The 25,865-nt window shown below is 38.7% G+C and overlaps 1 protein-coding gene across 1 annotated transcript in view; it reads left to right on the top strand.

Annotated features, from left to right (window-relative positions):
- The window catches only part of CFAP54 (cilia and flagella associated protein 54), a 339,644-nt gene that overhangs the window by 166,428 nt on the left and 147,351 nt on the right, over nucleotides 1-25,865 (top strand). Inside the window, exons 37-44 of the mRNA XM_053586325.1 lie at nucleotides 719-942; nucleotides 1,036-1,171; nucleotides 3,754-3,862; nucleotides 18,031-18,183; nucleotides 19,968-20,162; nucleotides 21,835-21,922; nucleotides 22,239-22,448; nucleotides 25,204-25,270. Coding sequence (XP_053442300.1) covers nucleotides 719-942; nucleotides 1,036-1,171; nucleotides 3,754-3,862; nucleotides 18,031-18,183; nucleotides 19,968-20,162; nucleotides 21,835-21,922; nucleotides 22,239-22,448; nucleotides 25,204-25,270 — 1,182 coding nt within the window. The remainder of the gene's footprint in view (nucleotides 1-718; nucleotides 943-1,035; nucleotides 1,172-3,753; nucleotides 3,863-18,030; nucleotides 18,184-19,967; nucleotides 20,163-21,834; nucleotides 21,923-22,238; nucleotides 22,449-25,203; nucleotides 25,271-25,865) is intronic.

The raw sequence follows: 25,865 nt of genomic DNA, 5'->3' as shown, positions 1-25,865 counted from the left end.
TTGTTGAGATAGAGCTAGACAGAACTTGAATTACTCAATGGTTTGGGGCTATAGCCTGCCCTTAAATAAATCTAAGGGGCTTTGCTTGGCCCTTAAAGATTTCAAGAGGTATACAGAAATATATCAGAAACTCATGGGAAATGAACAAAATAATTACATAGTAACTCTTTAGGTGAAAAGAGGATCTTCCTAGAAGATTTTTTCTTCCTTAGGTTTGACATTTTCATCAAGGAATTGGGCATATTATTCTGTGAATTAAGAAATGTATCCAATATAACAGGGAACTTCATTATTTGTTTAAATTAAAGCCTATTTTTTCCTAAAAACTTTTACTTTTTTGGTTTAATATCCTTAAATATCTTAGTTGATTAGCCATGTGTGTCTGGATAAATTTAAGCTTGAATTAATTACAGTTAAATATAATGAAGCATTCAGTGGCATCTATCACATTTCACAAGCTCAGTAGCTTTAGGTGTTGAGTGGCTATATTGAACTATATCAGATAGCACAAATACAGTACATTTCCATAATCACAGGAATTTGTATTAGATAGTATTGCCTTAAATTATCAAGCTTTGATTTGTATAATCAAAACATACTTTAATTTTCTTTTTGTTCAGTTCTTTTCCATCTTGCATTTTTATCACATTCATTTTTCAGAAACAACATGTAGTAAAATCTGAAATTTCACAATTTTTTTTCAATGTGCTACTTGCAGTCCATTGAAGACGAAGGAGAGTTCAATGTTCCAAGCTGTTATGGGAATATTAAAAATGATAATGGTGGTTCTAGCCTTACTTTTGAGCATCCTTTAGATGATGTAAATGTGGTTGATTTGAAATGGATCCATGACTTTGTATTAAAATCTCTGGAAATTTTATATCAAGTGGAAAAATGGGAAACACTAATATCGCTTGCCATTCAGTTCAATGGAATTTCACAGTAAGTACTACTGTAATGGCAATTAAAGTATCAGACTTAATTGAGTCTTTTAACTAATGTTTACTTTTTAATGTATTCTTCACTCCTGTCTAGTGAAAGGTATACTGAACAAGTGACACCACTTCTGGTATATGCACAGCGCCAGCTTCTCCTGAGAATACAGAAGTTCAAGGGCCTAGATATCACCCAACAACCTTGTACAATGTATGAGTCCGAATGTGGAGAGAAGGTAAGGCCATCTCTATTATTCATGTAGTTGCGATTCTTTAATAGTGCATATATAAAATACAAAGAAATTAGATGATCATTATTATTTTCACTTAAACATTTATCATTCAAGTGAACAAACATTATTGAGAGCCTACTATGTACCAGTATTTTCTTGATACAGTGTAAACAGAAAATTAAGTCCTCGTGCACAGGAAACTAATATTCAGGTCAGGGCTTATATTATCCATTAGATACAACTGAGAAACAGCGTCTAGAGCTCACAATACTGCCAGGGGCCCATTAAATATTTTAATTTCTTTTAAAATAAGAAGAAAAAAGTAACTTTAGCTCAAATGTTTTCATTTTTGCTATTCATATTTTTATATGTCAACACAACCATAAAGTATAATTTTTAATAATTTTTAAGTAGAGGAATGGCCCATGAAGGCAAAAGTGCCTAGGGCCCATGGAAGTCATGGTATAGTTGAACCAGGTAGAAAAAAAGAGATAAGTCCTCTCATTTACTAATTTAACAAATATGTATTGACTACATAATCAGAGCCATCGCATACAGTTGTGCAGTCTGCATCCTGCCTGAAGGCCCCCGGCACCTGTAGGGGCTGAAATATTGCCCCTGCTCGCCACATCAGGCTGTGCACTTGTGAGTCCTTGCACACAGTCAGTGAGGACTACTCTAGACCTTTCTCCTGAATTTTGTGTTGCTGTATCTAACTGCCTCTGTCTGTCAGGGTTCAACCAGAGAAGCAGAACTAGTAAGACAGATCTAGCTTACCTATTGAGTGGAAAAAACAAACCCAGTTTGTCCACTTGCACTCTTACAACATGACTCTGACACCAGATTTGTGGGAATTTCTTCCCAACAGCAGGCAACAAATCAGTTTGACAGTGGACATTATCTGGGTATCCTTGGGTTCAATTCTTGACACTGCCTACCTGGAGATAGCATTACATCCCAAGGTTGATGGTTCAGCCCCGCAAGACTGACCCCCACATCCCATGCTGATTGCAAACCCCAGGCTGTTTTATCTGTGCTATTGATGTTCCAGCTATAAACTGAATTCCCGTGATATCCTCCTTGTATTTGATTCATTTGCAATGGTGGCTTACAGAACTCAAGGAAACACATCTACTAGTTTATTATAAGGAAACAGACATGTTATTATGAAGGAAACAAAGATATGCATAGGCTGAGGTATAGGGGAGTTTCCATGCCCTCCCTGAGTGTGGCACCCACTAGGAGCCTTTAAGCTTTTAGCTCTCTGGAAGCTCCCTTCAGGACCATCCCTATTTAACAAAGCCTCCATAAAAACCGAAAAGAAGTGCAATGGTTAAATATTGGCCATTAGTGATCAACTTAACTCTCAGCCCTCTCTACCTTTTGTAGAGGTTGGGGACTGGGGCTGAAAGCTAGGGTTGGTCTTTCTGTTGACTGAACACATCCTTGGGTTTACCAGCCATCTTTAGTCAACTCATTAGCATACAAAAGGACATCACTTTGGAGATTCCAAGGATTTTAGGAGTTGTATGTCAGGGAAATGAGGACAAAGACCAGCTATATACTTCACAATATGCACTATCTATCTGTCTGTCTGTTAAATTGTCAAATGGTTTATTACAAGGAATTGGCTTATATGATTGTGAGGGGCTGGCTAAGCAAGTCCAAACTCCATAGGGCAGGCAGTCAGGATCATGAGCAGAAAGGAACCCCACAGGCAAGGGCAGAATCTGTTGTTTAGAGGCAGTCAGTGAGGGAAGATCCTGTGAGGAGGGAACAAGTGAACACCTGGCTGCTGTTTGGTGTCTGAAGTCCTGGAGACTGCTGGGACAGCAGAGACTCATTTCCTGATTAGCGGAGGCCACCAAGGATAATCTCCCCAATTTAAAGTCAATTTATTAGGGACGTTTAATTAACATCTGCTAAATCCTTTGATGGCAGCACCTAGGTTAGTGTTTGGTTAATACCTGGGATGAAGTGTTTACGCAGCAGAGTGGATGCATTCCTACCTCTGCTCCTCCTCATTTTCATTGCCCCACCATGTACCACACATACGTATCAGTGCAGCAAACCTAGTTCCTTATGTTGACCACCTCTATATGTTGACCAGCTTCTTATAGTCCTTTGCAGTGGATCTAATGTATCTGTTAAAGAATAAATTGTGAAAATACTACGGAGGAAGTTAGTTCTGCAAAACTTCAGGGAAGTTAAAATTGAATTAATTATGAGTAGGGTGGAAAAATATGCGATTAGAAAAGCAGCCAATATTTTAAACATATTTCAGCCTACATAATGGAAGATATATTTATACTAGAGGATTACTGAAAATCATATTCTAATTGTTCTACATAATTTGCCTTAAGCTCTTCCAGCTGTGCTGTACAATAGAAATATGAAAAATTATGTTGCTGCTTTTTTCCCAGAAAGTTCTTATGATTAAATGCTATTCTGCCAGCCTTTGTTTGTAGCATTGCTTTATATCTCTTAATTTTGACAAATAAAAAAAATGAGAGAAACATTCAAGTAAGCCAAATTTTAAGCTATAAATACCTAGGTGATGTTTGTTTTCATTTTTCTTTTTTAAGATAACCTGCCGAAATTTCATTGGGAAGCAGCTTATCATTAATTCTTCAACCATTGAAGAAATGGAAACAATATACTACACAGAGTTACTAAAAGTGCTTGTCAGTTCAGGTCAGAACCAATTTTAGCTTGAAGCTTTATTTTCCTTAAAGTTTGCTGTTGTATTCTGCATGCCAAGTCTTCCTTTATTAAAATGTTTATAGACTCTTTTTGCAAGTTTATTTGACTGAAAATAATACACTTGATATTTACCACTTTATATTGCTATAAATATCACTTAAGGGGGTAAAATAACTTTTTAAAAAAGTTTAATCTGTAAGTTCAAGAAGGGAAATAACAAAAAAGGAAAAGGGAAATTGATGGGATAAAATAGAGATGGGAAAATGTTGATTTGCATATTTTTCTCTGTTTTTATCTTACATGGAAATCTTGCTGCTTGATCTTTTGCCATTTTCTTTGTTTTGTCTTCACTCCCATAATAACTTCCATGTCCATGTGAACATAGGTGATTCCATTGGCTTTACCATGCTTAAGTTATAGGTTAGGGTGGAGAACCTTTGCCTGTTGGAAGGCTGCATTAATTTAGCGGTAATCAAATAAGGCCACATTCAAGAAACTTCGATTAGATATGCTTAAAAATGTACACTATTTGTAAAAATGTAGCCACTATGTACTTAATAATTTCAAAAAGTGAAAACCATTTATTAATTTTAAAGTAAGCTCACCTTTTAATGACTTTATTGTGTCTGCTTTTTGTTGGAAAACATTTGAATATTTGGTTTCAGCATGGAGGGCCACAGTTTCAGTTGGTCCTTTAGATGGGTATCAGTCATTCGTGACCTTAAAGGTGTCTTGATTTGCTTAGGTAGAATGTATTAATAGATTCGCAGCAATAGTGGTGAAAAGCAAGAAAGCATTTTTGCCTGGGAGGCTGAGGCAGATGGATTGCCTGAGCTCAGGGGTTCAATACCAGCCTGGGCAGGAGTGAGACCCCCATCTCTAAAAATAGCTGGGCATTATGTTTGGGTACCTGTAGTCCAAGCTACTTGGGAGGCTGGGGTAGAGAATCACTTGAGCTCAAGAGTTTGAGGTTACTGTGAGCTATGAAGCCATGGCACTCTACCAAGGGTGACAAAGTGAGACTCTGTCTCAAAAAAAAAAAAAAAAAGAAAAGAAAAAAGGAAAAAAAGAAAGCATTTTGGGGGCATGTTATGGAAGGTCTGGGTATTCTGAATTTTTCCGTTTCAGTTGGATCTTTCTTAGCATCAGACAATGACTTTAAAATGTCATCTACTGAGAGCTTACTCAGTTCCATCTGTAGTTCTTTAGGTGTCTTGGTGATATCAACTAGGTCAGAGGCTAAAATGCTAATTTGAGCGTGATGTCTTGATTCTCAAAGTCATTAAACCTGCATTGTATTCTCCAATTAATAGGTCTATAACAGCTGCATATTCTTTAAATGATTGACATATATCATCTTGCTCATCAATAACCTTTGCTAACTGGGGAAAATGTTCATCTGAAATTTCCTTTTGAAGAAGTGTTTTGAAAACAGAGCTTTTTTTTGTATTTTTGGATTTTTTTGCCACACATATATATATATAGACTTAGTTTTTTTCTTACAAACAAATATTCATTTTGATTTGATATAATATCACAGAGAAATATGGAAATCTTCTTTCAATAATTCACAATGCCAATTCTGTTCTTCATAAAACTTAACTATTAGTTCTTACAGAGATAAAACTTTGGCTAACACTTGTCCCTGAGATAGCCAACCCACTATAGAATGCTATGGAAAATCCAGGCTGAATACTTCATCATTCAGCTTGAGCATACTATGAAACTGACAATGCCATGTTGCATTTGCAGAAATATAGTTAACAATACTTACAACTTGTGGCAAAGTGTCACTTTAAAAAGTACTTTTAGTACAGAGACTTTGCTGACACAATGAAAAGAAATGAGAGCACTGTTTGCATAAGTTCACTAAATTTACCAAATTCAGTCTGACATCACATTAATCTTGAAAGCCGTTGAGGTATCTGTTCTCTGTGTTTTGTTTGCGAGAGTGTCCAAAGCAAGTAACTCTTTGTAGCAAAGAAAATCTTGTTATAACCTGAATGAAGTATAAAACCTGCACCAAGTCAGTAGTATCAGTTGATTTATCCAAAGTAATTGAATAATATATGCAGTAGAACCTCCGTAGTTGCCCACTTCCCTACATTAACCACCTCCTCAAGTTGACCTAATTTTCATAGACTGGACATGCACCACATGTACACATCAGTGCAGTAGGCCTCGTTCCTTATGTTGTAACCTCCATATGTTGACCTGTTTTTTACAGTCTTTTGACTGGTCAACGTACAGAGTTTCTACTGTATTTTCCTCTGCAAGTATTGCATGAAGTTGTTCTGTTAAGTTGAAGGCTAACTCATGCTGCTATCAGTTATGGTTCTCCTTGGAAGAAGCTATTCTTTGTACTATGAAACTTGTATTAGGGGTTAAGCATCCCATAACTTCAAGAATACATTCTTTTTTTTTTTTTTATTGTTGGGGATTCATTGAGAGTACAAGAAACCACGTTACACTGATTGCTAACAATGCATTCTTTTACAATTTCTACATCACTGAATGGCTTCCCTCCCTCTCTCCCAGCTAGATAAGCTACTTTATAAGTTGCTTCAATGGCATTATTACCAGCTCTTACTGCTGCTTGAAAGACTTGTCTTTTCTTTGACTTTTCACCTTTTAATTTCTGCAATACAACCTTTCAGGTCTCATCCTCTAATCTCAAATATTTGTGGTTGTTATGATTGTTATAATGCTAATGAGCATTGAATTTAATGTTGATGTTGCAATATCACAAAGTAGGCAAATCATCTTATCTTTAGCAGAAATAAGATTTTATTGCAATTCCCAATCCTTATTAAAAAAATCTGTTTTCTTCCTTCGGCATTCTCTGGGTCTTCTTTGACATGATGGGCTAATAAGTGACCAAATTAAAAACTCCTTTTGAGCTATGCAGCTATTCACAAATCCTACTTCAAACAGAGAGACAGTGCAGTGTTGTCAAAAGCTGTTAACAGACTGGTGAACTCGACCATAAACTCTCACCAACCAGCCCTGGGGGGCAGCCGTGCCAGTCAGGTGGAGGAAATTAGATCTAAATCATGTGTGTAGCAGCCATCAATTTAGCCCTTATTGCTTACTGACATTCTAATTGTGTTTGTCAATCTGGGAGAATTATTTCTTTCCTTTTATAAAAACTTGCAGAATGTTGCAGGGGTACAGATGTTTTTGTTACATGCATTATTTTTGTCCAGTTTGAGTCAAGGTTATAGTTACGTCCATCCCTTAGGTTGTGTGCATTATACCCGTTAGGTGTGAATTCACTCATCGCCTCCCACCCCCACCTGCTTGATTTCCATTGAATTTTACTACCACATGTACACAACAATGATCAACATGAGTGTTGATCATTCAGTTCCAATTTTAACAGTGAACACGTGGTGTTTATTTTTCCACTCCTGTGATACTTTACTTAGGGCAGCGGTTCTCAACCTGTGGGTTGCGACCCACAAGAACTGTATAAAAGGGCCACGGCATTAGGAAGGTTGAGAACCACCGACTTAGGGGGATCTCCAGTTCCAATACACTAATGTATTGATGGGCAGGTGGATTGTTTCCACATCTTTGTGATTATGAATTGTGCCGCCATAAACTTTGGAGTGCAGATGTCTTTTTTATAGAATGTCTTTTTTCCTTCAGGTGAATATTCAGTAGTGTTATTGCTGAATGAGATACTTTTGGTTCTTTTAGGTCTCTCTATACTAGTTTCCATAAAGGTGGTACAAATTTTCAGTCTCATCAACAGTGTGTAATTTACTTTTGTGTAAACGCTGTTTTCATGAGAGTTAGTCGATAGCTCCTTGTGGTTTTGATTTACATTTCCCTGATGACTAGAGACGTTGAGCATTTTTTTCATGTAATTATTGGTCATAGGTCTATCTTCATTTGAAAAGCTTCTGTTCATGTCTTTTGCCCATGTTTTACTTTTCTATTTTTTTATTTTTGATTAATGTGAGGGGGCAGGTGATTAGGATACATTGTTTGTGTTTGTCAAGTATGGTCTAAGTCGTAGTTGGGCCCCTCATCCAGAAGGTACACATGGTGCCTCTTAGATTTCCCCTCCCCTCTCCTTCTCCATCCTAATCCTCCTCACTTGAGTTTAAATGTGTTTTTCTCTTCTGTGGGTGTGTATTTATTCTTCTACTGGTTTTATATTACTATTGAGTACATTGGATACTTGCTTTTCCATTCTTGTGATACTTTACAAAAAAGAATGTTCTTCATCTCCATCCAGGTAAATACAAGACATAAAACCTTCATTTTTTTATGGCTAAATAGTGTTCCACAGTATCCATCTACCACATTTTATTAATCCATTTGTGTGTAGATGGGCACTTGGGTTCATTCCACATCTTGGTAATTATAAATTGAGCTGAAATAAACATTCTAGTGCAGATGTCCTTATGGTAAACTGATTTTTTTTTTCCTTCTGGAAAGATACCTAGTAGTGGGATTGAAGGATCTAATGGAAGGTCTACTTTTAGCTCTTTGAGGATTCTCTTCTTTCCAAAGAGGCTGTATTCGTTTGCAATTAGTTTACACCAACAGTGTAAAAGTGTTCCCTTTTCTCCATGTCCATGCCAGCATCTGTAGCTTTGGGACTTTGTGATGTGGTTTTGCCCACTTTTTAAGGGTGTTGTTTGATATCTTCTTGCTAATTTACATGAGTTCTTTGTAGATTCTGGTGGTTAGCCCTTTATCTGATGTAAAGAAGGTAAATATTTACTCCCAGGCTATAGGTTGTCTATTTGCTCTATTGATTATTTCCTCAGCTGTGCAGAAGCTTTTTAATCTAATCTGGTCCTATTTATTTATTTTTGTTGCTGCCGTGATTGCCTTTGGGGTCTTCATAAATTCTTTGCCTAGGAAGATATCTATAAAAGTTATTCCAGCCTCTTCTGCTAGAATTCTTATAGTTTCATGCCGTAGGTTTAAGTCCTTCATCATAAAATAATTTTTGTTAGTGCACATCCTGTTTGAGTCTTCTCCATGGGTATCCAATTTTCCCAGCACGTTTATAGAATAGTAATTCTTTTCCTTGTTGTATATTTTTGTCTGCTTAATCAAAGATCAGATGACAACAGGAGGATGGTATTATATGTGTCTTCTGCTCTGATCCTTTGGTCCGTATCTCTGTTCTTGTGCCAGTACCACGCTGTTTTGGTTATTATAGGCTTGCAGGATAGCTCGAAGTCTGATAAAGTGATGCCTCCTGATTTGTTCTTTTGTTAAAGGTTGCATTGGCTAGAGTCTTTTCCGATTCTACGTGAAACATAAAGTTATTTTTTCTAGTTCTGCAGAAAGTGACGCTGGTATTTTTACGGGGATTGTGTTGAACCTGTAAGCCACCTTAGATAGTACAGCCTTTTTAACAACGCTGATTCTGCTGCTCCATGAGCATGAGCATGGTCTGCTTTTCCATTTGTTTGTATCCTCTGCAGTCTTCTTCCCCCGTGTTTCATTGTTCTCCCTGTCGAGGTCTTTCACCTCCTTGGCTAAAACTGTTCCTAGGTATCTTATTTTCTTTGTTGCTATTGTGAAAGGTATTGAATGTATTTAAAATACCAAAGAATAAAAGAAGTTTCAACAAAATAATAATAAACCATACTGGAGGATTATTTTGTTGAAACTTATTTTATTCTTTGGTATTTAAAATAACACTCATTTTAAAAATAAAAATGTAAAAGACAAACAAAAATGTGTTAATAAAAATAAAAGGATTTGTCCTGTAAAATTTGGATTCAGTCAAAAGACCATACTTCAGGACCTAGAAGGCCACATTTGGACTTAAGGCCATGGGTTCCCCACCCGTGGGGGAGGTCTTTTAACTAGAGAGCAGGAGATTGGTGAACATCGTAACTTCTTTGGTTTTAGGTAATAAGTCCTTTTGGAATTTTTTTTGGCAGTGCAACTTGTACAAATGAAGCAAAGAATAAGATGAAAATGGGAATAATGTCTGGTCTTAATTATAGTCTCTGCTTGTCTCTGTTTCTGGTATAGGAAAGGAATGTAAGTCCTCTCTTTAAGTGTTAGGATTCTTTCACTCAATTTCTCTATTGGTTTTTAAGTATGTATGTGTGTATAAATAAATGTAGTAATTCATTAATTCATTCACCATAAGTTAGCCTGTCATTCAGTTATTCAGAAAACATTCACTGAGTGTCTAGTATATGTTAAGTGCTGTACGAAGTCCTGAGAACACGAAGATGAATGAAACTATAGACTTGTTATCCGTCGAAGGGGATCAATACGGAAACCAAGATTATGGCGTAGAGTGAAAAGACACATAATATTATTACATGTAATATTATTATTGATGCTGCTGCTATAAACTGTTAACAGCTAGCATCTCCTTTGGAGAGACTCAAGTCATTAAATGGGGCTAATGTAAAAGAAAAAGGCAAAAAATGAGGTTAAAAGATTGACAGGAATTAGATGATGTAATGTCTTAGAGAATAGGATAAAGAGATCCACTTTTATCTGGAGAGTGAAAGGAGCTAGCTAAAAGGATTTAAAGAAGGAAGGTGAAACAATCATGTTTGTGCCATAAAAGACCTTCTGGCAGCAATATGGGGAATGATTGAAAGGGGTCCCAGTGGAGATAGGAGATTGGCTGCAGTCTGGACTTGGGCAACGAAAATAGAGGAGCGGACAGGTATGAAAAAGAAAGGCAGAGGAAGTCCACAGGACTACTCTCTGGTTAGATGTAGGGAAGGATGAGGGAGGGAGGAATTCAAGTTGTCTTGGTTTTTGGCTTGGACGTCTAGATGGAGGATGCCGCCTCCACCCAGACAGGAAAACTAAAGGGAGGAGCAGGTGAGAGCAAAAGATTACTTGGAATTACTTGCTTGGATGTAATTCATCCAAACGTGGATGATAACTGAGTAGAGCTATCCAGCAGCTCTAAGAGAATGTATTAAGAAGCACTCAGTAGACAGTGGGATGGAGATCTGTATTTCAGTCGTCAGTATATTGGTGCTAGTTGAAGTTATGGGTTTGGATGAGGTCACCCAGGCAGAGTTATGTGGAGTGCAGACCTGAGGGCAGCTCCTGGGTAGCACCAACCAACTACTCCCAAATCTCACTGCCTTAACCCAAGGGAGAACAAAGTCTATTTCCTGCACATGCTACTCTGTTCCGTGAGGTGGAGTATAAGGACTGCTACTCATAATGGGATGTCCATTTTGACACAAGCTCCCATGATTGTTTCTCAGTCAAGAAACAGAATTCTAATTTTACCCTTTAGGAGAACTATCCTAAGAGACTTGTGGTGAAGTCATGTGGAGGTGCAGGTTTCAAACACAGCCTTTGCCAGACCACATGTACATAGGCTAAGTGCTTTGTGCTAAGGCTTTACATGGATCATGTAAATTACATCATGTTCAATTAGTGTAACAACCCCCATAAAAGAATTATAAGCATGCATCGCACATCAGGCACCCTTACAAGTTCTTTGTGAATATTGACCTACAGTCCTCTAATGAGGTAGATTTGTTATTTTCTCCATTTTTCAGGCAAAAAAAAAAAAAAAAAAAAGATGTGGGAAATCACACATTGGCTCTTAAAGCTGCCACTTGAAAGTGGTACATGTCATGTCTGTTGACGTTTTGTTAGCCAAAGTCACATGGCCACACCTAACTTCAAAAGGGGTAGGGAAGCGTGACCTTACTTTGTACACAGGACAAAGGGGCATAGAACCTGGGAAGAGCTCTAACTACAGAGGAGCAGAGGAGGAGCACTGTCTGAGAGAGGTTGGGACCTGGCCTCAGAGCTGCGAGTGGAACAGGTGACAGTAGTGTAGACAAGGCCAGGGTGAGAGGAAGTTTTAAGGAAGAGGAAGCAGTCAACAGTCAGAGATCTAGATCTTATAGGTGGGGATGGATTGTCTATTGTATTTGGCAGAAGGGATGGTCATTGTCACGGGCTTTTTTGCTATGACACCCCCAACTTAAAGTCTTCCTCTAGCTATTTCTCCTTCCTGAAATGCTCCTTCCTCCATCCAGATTCTGGACAATAAGCCCCTCCCCTCCTTTAAGTTGTGTATATCTCATCTTCTCAGTGGGGCTCACCTTGACCATTCAACTTAAAACTGAGCCCTGCCTGCTTCCTTCAAATTCCTTTACTCTGCTGTATGTTTTCTTTTTCCCATAGCACTTCTCACCATCTGTTATATTGTATAATTTAGATTTTTGTTGTATTTATTGATTACTAGTCTGTCTCCCCTGGTAAAATGTGAGCTCCATGAAGGCAGGGATTATCATTTTGTTCACTGATATAACCTAAACGTCTTCATCAGTGCCTGGCATATAGTAGAAGCTCCATATTTCTTTGAAGAATGAATGACTCTGTGACCTTGGAATTGATGGGGATGGCAATAGGGGTATTTTGAGTGGTGGGTACAACAGTGGTGATCTGCACCTGCACAGTTGCTGAGTACAGAATTGCCTCTCTGGGGCTTAGCAGTGATAAGATAGAGAGAGCCACTAAAGAATAGGAGAAGGGAGGGGAGCAGTGCTGTAGACCAATGCAGAGGGTCTAGTGCAGTGAGGTCAGTGATCATGAATTTGTAGGTTTTACTAACAGTGATAAATCAGATTATGCCCTGCTGGTCAGCAAACAATGGGAGAACCACTTTTTTGGGGTCAGTCCTGTGTTACTAGTTTCAATCAAAGAGTGTGATTCTTTCTGGCATGTTCTCCTTTTCTCCATCTTGTCTACAGAGTCTTGGGATTTGCTCTGTTTTGGGATCCATAACTCAGTATGATATATGTTATCCCTTCCATCCTAAACAGAGATAAGAAGAACATACTTAGCAATGTTCTAGATCAGTGCACCAGGACGTGCTTATTGGTGATGGATGCAATATGTCAGAAAAGCACTTTGCTTGATTCTTGGTAAAGCTGCATTTGGAAAGGCAGGAGGGTGGTGGTGAGACAGAGGGGAGTCAGGTCCAGCAGAATTGCAGTGACCCTTTGGAGTGATTCCCACAGTGGCAGAAGCACAGTTAGTTTGACCAGTGAATGATTAGAGCAAGAATATTCAAATAGAGTAAATTTAAAAAACATTGTAATGGCAATAATGATTTATGGAAGCAGAACTATCTTTAGCTTTAATTTTTACAGTCGTAGGAAGTAGACATTATTGTTCTTGCATTACAGATGAGAAAACGAAATGTTGCTGTTAAGTAGTGAGACTATGATTCAAACCTGGTCTGTCTAATTCAGGGGTCCTCAAACTTTTTAAACAGGGGGCCAATTCACTGTCCCTCAGACCTTTGGAGGGCTGGACTATGGTTTAAAAAAAAAAAACTATGAACACATTTCTATGCACATTGCACATATCTTATTTTGAAGTAAAAAAACAAAACGGGAACAAATACAATCACACCGCCGCATGTGGCCCATGGGACGTAGTTTGAGGACCCCTGGTCAATTGCTCAACTCATGAACGCTTCACTGAGCTTCTAGGCCTATTCTCCACTGCCCTCTTTCAGACCACTCAAGAAAAAAATTTGTTATATTTCAGCAATCATGGGAGACAAATACTTTATTCTGACTTACTGTGGTAATCCTGCATACTAATTGTAAGTTTTGCATTGAATCACTATCATTAAAAACTTAGTGTCCAAACTGTAGCTCTTTACAAGATTCTAAGACCTCTGTTACTTAGAATCACCTCTGGCCCTTGCTTTTGGGTTTATTCAGCAAACTTTTAGGATGCTACTTTTTTTTTCAGTGTACTAAATTCAGATCTTTAACATGTTTATAAGCATGTTGGGTCCTATGTATGCCACCGTGAGATGTTTGCAATTTTTCTTTTTTTAAAGACTGAGTATACTCCTGATGGTTTCCACATCAGATTGCTGCTTTAGAATATCATAGATTTCTTTTGGCATAATAGCCTTTGGTGGTAAAGCTTGATACATTTAATTCTTCTGAACAGATACTGCAATGCTCCAGTGCTTGGGAATATTTGGTGTACTCATTATTTAACAGCATCCTATTCTCCTTTCAACTATTTAATAATGCATATGTAATTTGGTGTGGTCTCTGTAGGGTTTGGAGAAGTGAGAATACCTCACTTTATAGATCATTCTTGTATGGGTGAGTAACTTGCCTGCTTGTTAAGCTCCTTAGGGGAGTAACTTTATGGATATGCCTTTTATTGTGGTTTTTGCATTGTCTGGGATCTCTTTGTAGACTTATGGCCTTATTGGTATGTAAGTTTTCCCATAAGGTGATTCAGCCCTCAGGTGTTTTGGAATTCTCACCCCTTGCGCAGAGGTGTTTTATTAGTGCCTCTGGGGCATTTGCATTGATGTGACCAAATGTAGGCTCTTTCCTTGGTAGACCCATCTCTCAGGGGATACTGACATCTCAGTTTTCATTTCTACCTTGGTACAGTGACGGACATGGTCGTGTTTTTCATTTTTTGCTCCGGACTTCTCTGTCTTACCCATTTCAAATGGTTGAACATATTAGTGCCTTTGGAATAGTTTCTTAAATTATCCATGGGAGTGTTCAGAGAGGAACCCCCTTGAGACAGAGCTGTCAGGATAAAGCTTCCAAGGAGAGTAATATTTCCTTATTGCTTTGTGTCATTTATCTCATGTAGACAGCCACAGCACCAGCACCGAGCCCTAATTAGACAAGTGAAAATGTATGCCAGGGCTTTTAGAAAGGAAAAAAAGTGCAATATAATATAGGAAAAATGCAAAGAGGAATTATTTATGAGCAGATATTTGATAAAAAGTAGTAGGATGATTTTATTCAGACTATTTTTTATTACAAGCATTTTTTTTTTTTCAGATTTTATTCTAGAATGTAAGCTTTGTGAGAGCAGGGACTATGTTGATTTTGGTCCCTTGTGTCTCCTTAGTGCCTGCATGGTGCCTGGTACTTTTGAGTGCTCAATAAGTGTTTTAAAAATATATTATTAGTAGTAATAATGTGAACCTGAATCTATAGAATGCTTACTCCCTGACAGCACTGGGCCAAACACTTTCACACACAGGTTAGACAATAACCCGCTAGTCATCACCAGTTTGGGCACAGGGGTGCTCTGAGAATAGGACAGGAGTAATCCTGAGAAAAGTTAATGAGGGAAGAAACCTGAAGTCCTCGGGAACTCAGGGAGCAGGGAGGTCCCAATTATCAGCCCAATTTTAACAGATATTTAAAACTAAGTAAGGTCTAGAGATGGTGTCTCAAATTATTAATATGTGCAGGCTTCCAGCCTTCCTCCTTTGCTTGCTGTTACCTGAATATTTGTGGCTCTTCAAATTCATATGTTGAAATCCTGACCCCCAATGTGATAGTATTAAGAAGTGGGGCCTCTGGGAGGTAATTTGGGTTATGAGGGTACAGCCTTTGTGAATGGTTTTAGTGTCCTTATAAAAAAGACTCCAGGAAGCTTTCTAGCCCCCTTTCTGCCATGGTAAAGGGCCTTTGCTATAACTGAGAGGCCTTGGAACATCATGCGAGGAGCAGTGGAGAGGGAAGTTGTTGAGAAGTGGTGAGGTTCTGGCCATCTTCTGAAGGGAGGGCTGGCAGGATTTGTTGTGGGTTCGATTTGGGGCACGAGAGAAGAAAAGGAGTAAAAGACGATTCTAGCTTTTGTCCTGAGCAGCTGGAAAAAGGGAGGCATCCTTTAAGAAGATGGAAAAAGACAATGGGAGAAGCAGTTTTGAGGGGAAGACTCAGAAATGAGGTTGGGGCATGTTATATTTCAGCTGTCTATTGCACACACTGCACACTGCAGAGAAGAGAGAGCATTGGAAAGATGGGTGCAAATTTCAAGATTTGGGGCCAGAGATAGAAACTTGGGAGCCATGAGCACATGGGTATTATTTAAAAGTGAGAGAGTATGAGAGGTAAGGCAGTAAGTGCAAATTAAGAAGAAAAGACAGGCAGTCTATAGACAGATCCCTGGGGGCTCTAATGCTAAGAACTTGGACTGATGGAGTGAATTATCAAAGGAGACCAAGGAGGGGTGTTCGGAGAGGTTGGAGAAGGACCTTTAAGGCAGAGAGGGGATTTAAGTAGGTTCATGAGAGAATGGGAAATTATGGATATGGACAATTTTTTGAAGCATTTTGGTGTGAAATGGAGCAGGGAAATAGGATGGTAGCTTGGGGAATGAGTAGGGTCAGGAGAGAGGTTTTTTTGTTTTTTTTCTTTAAGCTGGTAATAACAGCAAGTTGTGTTGCTAGGAATGGTTCTGCAGCAGAGGGGACAATCTTGATTTGGAGATAGAAGGGAATTGCAGGAGTGATGGCCTAGAGGTGCTGGAGGTGTGGGGGAGGGGTGTTCTTGGATTGCTGCTTCTTCTTTTTTTTTTTTTCAGTGAGGTAGGAAGCAAGTCAGAGATCCTGAAAACCGAAAAATAAGAGAAGAGGTGACTCTCCCCCTTTCTTTTTTACCATATAGCCAATTAATCACTCCTGTCGCTTCTAATGTGGGAATGTTCCCTGTATTCTCTCCTCATTTCCATGGCCACCATTATCAGTTGAGTCGACTTGTGTAGTATCTGTGTTGTTGTGGCCTAATTTATCAGCCACCGGCCTATTTCTATCATGGCCTGTTATGAATACAACTCTTGCTAACTCTTTCTAAAATAACGACCCCTTTCTGTTAGAGTTCTGCCAATCTTAGATGGAGTCTTTCTATCAAAACTTTTCCTGAGCTCCGCATTAGAGAGGGTGAATCCCAGTTACTCAGTGAGGCCCAGGACTCCTGCAAGCTCTGTTCACCAGGACTGCTGCAAACTTTGTTCACAGGACTGGCTGGGTGTCATTTCCTGGACCCTGAACTCACCGCCTTTGCTGCTGTTTCGCTACCTCTGTTTGCACAACCTACTTCTGGCCCCTAAGGGAAATCTTATTTTTCTCATTTGTGAAAAGAGGATAATAACAGTGCATACCTTTTGGTTTTTAGTTTTCAATGAGACAATCACAGTAAATTATGTAGAATAGTTTCTGACATAGTGAATGTCCTAAATAAATTTTTTCTATTCCTATTCTCATTTTACTTATCTAAATCCCCTTATCTCTATCTTCCTAAAATTTTTCGTATCCTAAGACACAGCTGGCATATCTCCTCTTTCACAAAGTCTTTCTTGCTCACCCTTTTCTGCCTCTGCTGATCTCTTTTTCCATCTTTCCCTCATTTTACCAAATACTCCCTGAAAATATGACCAGATTGTGAACTTCTTGAGGTCAAAGATCATGCTTCTTGACCTGCACATTATTTGAGGAATCAGTAACTATTGTGAAAAGTATTCATGGACATTTTTCTTTTCTTTTTTTTTTTCCTCATCTGCTTTCATTGTATTTAATGTGTGGCCCAATGTGTGGAGAAAAGAAAAAAAGGTTGAACATTCCTTATGTCTCTATTAGTCTATAAATTTCTATGTTACCAAGACCTTAGATTTTAAAGGGGGATGTTCCACTGGTCCAACCTGTTGTGAAATAAACTCCTCTGTCTTCCAATCCTGTGAGCTGTGATTTTTCTCTCTCCTGGGCCTGTTTTTCATAGGGTATGTAGGAAATCTGTAGCCTACTTCCCAGGACCATCACTCCTCTCCAGAGACCTGGCAGCAACTCTGCTCCACCATCTCCCCTTTCCAGGCACTTCTCAAACGGTCAGTTAGTTTCATACCCACACGCAGTCCTCTCCCCTCGGTCCTCTGCTCTGAACCCTCCAGTGTAGGAAACTATCTTTCCCTTCCCTTCAGAGAGCACTTGCCCATCTCCAAGCTTCTTTGTTTCTTCCTTTCGGCTCTTTCTCGAGACACCTTTGCTTTGAAGAGGCTTCTGAAAAGGAGTAGATTATTTCATTTTTTATGATCAGCAAAAGAAGAAGTAGGAGGGAAATTTTCATAAGGAAAATTGGCAAGATCTGAAGTTATTTGCATTTCATAAGAATCAAAAGTTTTCTAAGATTTTTTTTTTAAAGGAACTTTCAACCATACCAAAAGCTTAAAAAAAAGGATCCAAATGTTGAAACACCTGCTACAGATCTGGGGGCTTTGAATTTAGCAGCTTTAGATTGGGACCAAGAAATTCTCTGAATTAGAGACTCACTTGCTATGAGCTTGGATTGGTGCAGCATTTTCATCCCCCACATTCCTCTTCCCTTTTCTTTCAGAATACACCAGAGCCAAACAGCTTGTCTGCGTGCCCGTGGATGTGTCAGACACCTTGAGATGTTTTAGGGAGACCCTGGAAAAATCCAAATATTATAACAGATTAGTGCGACACAGCAGAAAGTTACTTTTATTATTTCTCGCACAGACACAAGGTAAAATGCCTGTTCTATATCCCTGAATCTTTATTTTTGTGTGTTACCACCCTGGGATGGTCCACGTCCCGCCCTCAGGATCTTCCCTCCCCTCGTGTGTACATACTCCCTGATGTCTTCCACTTTCTTCTCCTTGTCTAGTGGGTCTCACATTCTCTCCTACACTTTAACCAAGATACTTTCTCGCTCACCTGCTTTTATGCTTTCTGTAAAACTAGCAAAATCCCCTGAGTACAGTAGATACGAAAACAAAATCCCTTGATATAGGAGATATGGAAATAATATTCATTAATTTTTTGATTCTGTACATTTATATTCATACAACTTTCTTTGCAGGTATGATGCTATGGGCATTTTTTTACTTTCATAAGTAGATGGACTGAGTCATAATGGATTAAAAAGAACTTTTTACCAAAATACTCCTTTATCAGTATCAAAGAAATGGATACATTTAAAAATAAGCATCAACAAAATTTCTTATTAATACCATAGATTTTGGTCTTAGGGATTTTCCTTTTAGCTTAAAACTGAATTGCATTACATTTAAGTGTTATATATTTCTTTGTTTTCTCCCTTCTTAACATTACCAGTTTGTGAACTCAACCAAAGTAGAGCTTTGACTGATTAAGTGGTGCCCTCTTAAGAGAAGGAGAGCACATTCAAATTTAGGTTGGGAAAAGTTCTGAATTAGCTATACTTAGGTTATTTAAAAGCGTTTAAAATCCTAATATATATTTATGATCCTTTCTGTTCAAATTTATCCCCATAATAAGAATAAACTTATATAAGAGGCTTAAATAAACTTAAAATAATTGTAAAGTTATTAAAAATAGATTTAAATTTATACATAGTTAAGATACTAATTTCCACTCAACGGATATTTTAGAAATTTGACCAATTTTATTTTTATAACCACTGGCAGAGTTCTGTTTCTGTATTTGCATATTTACTTATTTGTTATGGTTGTTGCCATCTCCCATATCATAGGGAAAAAAAACAAAGCACTTTCCATGATATGTATCCCTAGTTTTTGGCTATATTGTCTTCAGACCCACATCATGTAACATTAACCCTCCACATCATGTTACCTTCTTTCAGTTACTCCTTATGTTAACACTGGGGAAGGGCATGAAAAAAAAATGAAATGCAATTCCTAAGCAGGTTTACACCAGCTCACTCTGAATCTTAGCTGGTACCAAAACATTCTCGGCATTCTCAGTAGCTCTAGTCCTCTGGCCATAGACTTCAAAATGCGCATTAGCTTCTCTCTCAGTTGCTTTTGACTCTGTACTTCCCCTAGGATATTTTTTCTTTTTTTCCCCTCTGTGTTCTCTGATCTTATAAAGAGATAGGTTTTTTTCCCCATTTCTTTCTGTCTCAGGCCAGAACTGCCCATGTATATCGCTTCTATCCCAGAGGTTTCTGCCCCAGAGGCAAACTAACATCTTACTGTTGGAAACTATTTAAAAAAGGCAAACTCACCAGTCCCAGAGAAGCAAAAGCATCATCTAAACATTTGCTTTCTGGCTGACTGTCCCTCTGTAGTGCTCTTAATGAAATAGCATGGACATAGAGCCTGTCCATACCCACCTGGGAGCTTCGGAAATGACCGTGGACGCTGAGATAAGGAAATCATGTCCCTCAAATTGCACCTAAGTCTCAGCTATGTACAGAATCTTGCCCGCTCCCTTTCTATTTCTTCTCCCTTTATATTCCACACCAGTTTCCCTTCTTTCTTCACTTTAAATTTCTTTATTGTTATTCTTTTTTTTTCATGAATTTAGGAGAGAAAGGAGGAGCAAACACTTCCAAATTCACTCCTGCAAAGGTGACATTTTGCCCGGGGACGGAAGAGATCCATATGTCCACACCCCCTGACTTTTCTCAGGAGCAATTCAGAGTTGCTAGCTCAGTGGAGAAGAGCAAACTTCCCTATTCACAGCTTGGACTTGTGATTTCTTCTTATTACCAAACTATCGGTAAGATCTGTCCATTATGTTTTCAATATTATCTTCCACATTAGTGTTGAGATTTTTGTATGTGATCCTGAAATGCTACCGTTAAGGGTAGATGCCAGAGCTTGAACGTAGAGTCGATTCTTCAGACACTTGTAGGCAGTGACACGACAGTCTGGAGACAGAAGATGCTTCCAGCCCCTCCGGTACCCTCTCTCCTATCCTGGCTGTCACTACTGAGAGAGTCTAGGTCACCCTTTGTCTATCCCTGTTTAACTGGAACGTAAAGCCCTGTGGGGTTGGGGACACTGCTCTGTTGCTCTGGTTCTAGCTGATTCCATTTTCCTTGGTTTGCCTTATTTACAAATTCAGTATTATGTTCTCAATGCATATTATAGACCCAATGTACCCCTTTTCCCTAACAGGCATTTTATAATTTCCATTTTACATCCTAAAATAAAATTTATACTTAAAATATTCTTCTTACACTTATTATTTTGAAAAAAGAATCACTATGAAGCCAAAATACAAACTAAAGGATAAATACAACAACATCACTTTATAATAAAGGAATCTGTGTGTTAATGTGTAAAGGCTGGGCATTAGAAGATATAAAAAAGTGGCCAAATGCTTATATTTAGAATATAGAATCACCATGAATATGCTAGTTACAAATACAAACTGATGCAGACATATTGTATTGGTGACCACAGTGCTGTCAGCATTGTTAAGTTTTGTGACATGATTCTCTAAAATGGCAAATCTTGGTAAAGTTCTGAACATAAGAAAGTATTAGGATAGCTGCATTTCTGGAAAACTCAGGGCATTTAGAAATCATGCAAAAATGCCCTTTTCATGTGTAAATGAAGTTAGTCTTAGTTAGGTATAAACAGTTTCTTATCTTTTCCTTCACTGTGGAGGAAGCTTCCGTGCCTTGCAGGTCATCTGGTGTCTTTGGTATCAACTTATGAATTACCAGGTGATGCCCTATATTTCTAACATACCCTCTAGGGGACAGCACTGTCCTCATTAGAAACCATTCTCATGTCAGTTGGGTTTTTTTTGCAACACATTCCTGAACCCATGCATTTATTAGAAAAAACAAAGAAAAGAAAATTCATGTGATATTAAGGGTTTTTGTTTTTTTTGTATTTAGGTAAAAGGAAACATTTGATATGTGGTAATCTTGTCACATCTCTGCTAAAAAATAAACCCTTTGAGCCTCCCCATCAGCTATAGGATTACATCCATATTTCTCCACTTGCCATTCGAGACCTCCAGCATCTGACCAGTACCACTCTCGTGACACTCCCCGTTCTCCCTCTCCAGAAAAATCATGCTGCAATCCCACCTGTCATTCACATACAGACCCATCCTTTTCTTCCCCTCACACGTCTTTTCTGAGCTTCTCTCCATCCTCTCTCCCTGCCTGCCTTTTATTCCACTTTCTCCAGGAAGCCTCCTTGTTACCGCCTGTTAGATCCACTCTCTCAGTCCTCTGTGTTCAAATAGAGCACAGGTTGCTTGCTCTCTGCACATATACAGCATGTGACCTTTGAAGGCACTATTAACTTGAAGTTGACTTCTAGCAATCTACACGGTTAAGGAATAATGCAGTTGAAAATATTCTTGCAAATATAAGGAAAATATTTTTCCAAGAACTGACATTTGTTCTTTTACTTGATTAAAAATATAGATGTTCTTCAAGCCAGCAATCAAAGAAGTCTTAAAGTTCAGGCACTGCATTCTCTTGGGAGTCTTCTCGTCTTCGCAGAAAAGAAAAGGTAGATTTTTGGGAATCAGTACAGCAAGGGAAACTTGTTTGTTAGAAAGAAGTTTTAATTATTGTGAAAAAAATATTATCTTTCATACATTTTAATGCTTCAATGATGCTACAGTGCTCCGTCTTGTGACGGAGAAGTGACGGAGAATCTGATGTGACCTGAGAAAAACAGTTGTGAATGCTGAATGGACAGATTTGTTCTCTCCTGTGTCAGTCAGTGTGTTTCTGTGGTGTACTTGCTTTGCCTTTTGGAAGACAGATTTACTAACAGGTCTCCGAAAACCCACTGCCTGATTGATGCTCTGTTTCTGTTTCAGGGCTGCTTTTAAGTGTTGGTGTCAAGCTCTTGACGGCCTATTCAGAAAGCCAGATGTGCTCTATACATGGAAAGAGCTTGGCCCGTCACTCACCAATGCCACAAACGGCTCTTCACCTCCTGGCTTCCAAGACTACAGTGAAGAGTTTCTGTCCAAAGTTGGCATTTGGGGGTGTTTACAAGGAGCAGTCATATCAGCAAAGATAGCACAGTGAGTGTGAGGTCGGAATGAGGCAGATCGCAGCTCTGGCTTCCTATGTGGGTGCCCTGGAGAGGCACCTGGGTTCTTGGATAGTTGTATTCATATCACAGAGGGCTGTGCAGTTGCTTATTTGTGATGTTTAGTGTTTATGACCATCTCCTCTTCGTGTAACATCTCCCACCTCCCGAAAAATGAGCACCACATGGGCACAGGTGTTTGCTTTATTTGTTGATGGAAGTCAAGTGCCTGACCTGGAATCAGAGTTCAGTAGCTACTTGTTGAATGTACAAGTGAGTGAAGGAGCAGCTGGTGTGGGAACAAGAACAATAGTGTAGAGGGGTGCCAATCCAGGCCTAATTCAAGAGTGTCCTAGTCCTAGAAACCATGCCTCTTGGCAAGATCCATGTCCTCTCTGAGCCTTACCTCATCTGTATACCCAAGTGGTAAGAATTACGTGACATACTGATCTGCTTACTGGGCAGCCGTAACAAAGTACCATAGCATGGTGGCCTAAACCACAGAAAGCTGTGATCTCGTGATTCTGGAGGCTGGAAGTCTGAGAACTCAGGCTTGACTGGTTTTCCTCTGAGGCCCCTCCTGAAGATGGCTGTCTCCTCACTGGGCTCCCACACAGCCTTCCCTTGTGCATGTCAATGTCATAATCTCCTCTTCTTATTTAAGAACATGGATTAGGACCCACCCCATGACATCATTTTAACTTAATTTCCTCTTTAAACGCTGTCTCCAAGTATAGTCATTTTGAGTTTAGTGGCGGTTAAGACTTCAACACACGAATTTTTAGGGTATACAATTTGGCCTATTACACACTGTATTCATGTCCTATTGCTTACTGCAAAATATTGCCACAAACTTGGTGGCTTACACAACACAAATTTATTGTCTCGGAAGTTCTAAAATCAATGCACGAGCAGGGCTGTCTCCTTGGGAGGCTCCAGGGAAGAATCCATTCCTCGTCTTCTCTAGCTTCGAGGGGCCTCCCTCACGCCTCAGCTCATGGCCCTGACTTCTGTCTTCAAGACCAACACTAGTATCTTCCTCTCTTTCTTCCCCCCCCCTCTTTTTCTCTTTCCCTCCTCCTCCCTCTTCCTGCCCTCTACCTCTCCCCTCTGCTTCCATCCTCACATCTCTTTCTCTGATTCTGACCTGCCTGCCTTTCTCTTATAAGGATCCTTGTCATATAATGACATATAATCTTCCCCATCTCAAGATCCTTAATTTAATCATACCTGCAAACTTTTTTTTTTGCGCCTTGTAGAGTCACATATTCATAGGTTCTGGGAATTAGGAAATGAATATTTTGTTGGGGGGGGGCATTATTCAGTCTACCACACATAACATATTAAATGTCTGTAACAATGGTTTATATGTAGCCAGCACTCAAAAATTTAATTAACATGAAAAATTATAAAATATGGTGGGAGTAGAAGCACAAGTTTCCTTCCCCTCTCCAGTTATTTCTTTAACTTATCTATAGGGTGTGTGTGTTGGGGGGTGGGTAGCCTAGTGTTTAGAGCTAGAGATTGAATTTTAAAAAGTTAAGTCTTCCTGGCTAGTAATCACATTGTTTTCAGAAAATTATCATCTTTGGGCAGGGGAGGTAAGAAAGTACCACTTTGAAAAGATTTAGTATCAAAGATTTAAACCTCTGTCAAGTTTGATCTTTTGCATTCTTGGGATAGAGCTCATCCATAGACATATACACTCTCCGCAAAGAAGTCTGAGCTAATGACTTGTCAGAGCTTGGCAGTGGGGAGCATAAAAGCCAAGGAAGGCTCACAGCTTGGAAAGGATCAGTCATCACACTCCTGAGCTCCTGATTCTCTGAGCCTCTGGAATTAGTACCTAGGGGTTTTCACTGAGCAGAAAGTCATTTCCTGGTTGCCCAGCTGGCAGTCTGACTTCCACAGGAGATGTGATTCTACAAAGGCTTTGGCTGTTTTTCTGAACTCCATGAGCAGAGGAACCTTCTCCCCACTGCAGAACACCACACTTGCACACCCACACGGAGAAGCTGAACTCAGGCATTGTCATTAATAGAGTGAAGCTGACTGGCTTTATTTAAGTAAGGCTTAGGGAGTAATGCAGCTCATAGATGCAAATGTGAATTTTAAGACCAATATTAAAAAAAACTCAAACTCTTCTAAGGGATGTAAAATAAGACAGTAGTAGATGAACAGACATTGATCTTTGCTGGAGATACTTAGCTCCATAATACATAGCTAGAAAGGAAATTCATTGCTTCAATCTTATAGAATTATTTAACTATACTCATCAAAACTTTTAATTTTATACCTCCCTCCAATGGAACTGATGGGATAAGTGCTGAAAAATGCAGGTACAATTGTTTACCTCTGCATTGGAAAAAAACGAAATGTAGATTGTTATTTTTATATTATGATACATTCATATGATAAAATATTAAAGTTCTTTTAAATTATGACATAGTTCATTACGTGTGTGAGTGGCAAATTTGTTTATAAAGTAGTATATATATTGCATAATTCTAGTCTTAATATGTGTGTTTGTATTTGTTCCTATGTGTATAAAACTACATAAAAGGAATTGTTAGTAATTGTGTTTAGTTGGAAGGATTATGAGTAGATTTGTTTTATTTTCTTCTTTATATTTTCTTACATTTTTTCTTGTATTTTTAAAATTCTAGACATGTGCCTACAGACACATTGATATCAGAATATTTTTGGAAAGCTGTCTGCTAATAACTATTTTTGTTATGCTTATTTAGATTTATTCAGACATCGAATGTTAAAAAAAGAACCAACTGTTGCATTTTGTCAGCCTTACTCTTTCAGGTAACTTTATATATGTTTTTCTAAAGCATACATTTAGTCAATAAAAGAAAAGTACAGTAGTTTGTCATATTCATAAAACTCACAGGTAGGAGGAAAACAGCATGAACCTTGAATCACAAGCCTGTCTTTCTTTGGCTGGCTGACCCCCTGTGGCACCTTTACCTTTAATATGCGGCAGAGTTAGTTTTCTCCTGTAGACTGCGGAAGAGGGAGTTTTACAGGTAGAGAAACTGAGTCTGCATTCCTTAGTAAGATCACGATGCTGGTAAGGAATGTGAAGCCATCTTGTCAGACTCCAAACACTTGTCCCAGGTTACCTGAGCTCTAAATTAAGTTTTGCTTGGTTACATCATGTAAAATATATCTTATGATGAAGGTGAAAAGTAAGTTGAAGACTACAGAAGAGGTGTGTTTACAGTTCTCAGGATTTTGGTTTGACTTCACTCAAGAAGAAAGGAGCCTTTATCTGAGATACAAGACATTTTGAGATGTGGAGAGGTAGCCAGGGGCCTTTGCAGTCTATTCAAGTTTCTCCCTACTTTGAAGGATGGACACCCTTGTTCTGTGTACCAGAGGAGTCTGATAGCTTATGAAA

The sequence above is a fragment of the Nycticebus coucang genome, chromosome 3 (genome assembly GCF_027406575.1).
Source record: "Nycticebus coucang isolate mNycCou1 chromosome 3, mNycCou1.pri, whole genome shotgun sequence".
Lineage (NCBI taxonomy): Eukaryota > Metazoa > Chordata > Mammalia > Primates > Lorisidae > Nycticebus > Nycticebus coucang.
The sequence above is the reverse complement of the archived record's forward strand: the minus strand, read 5'-3'. Positions and strand labels throughout refer to the sequence as shown.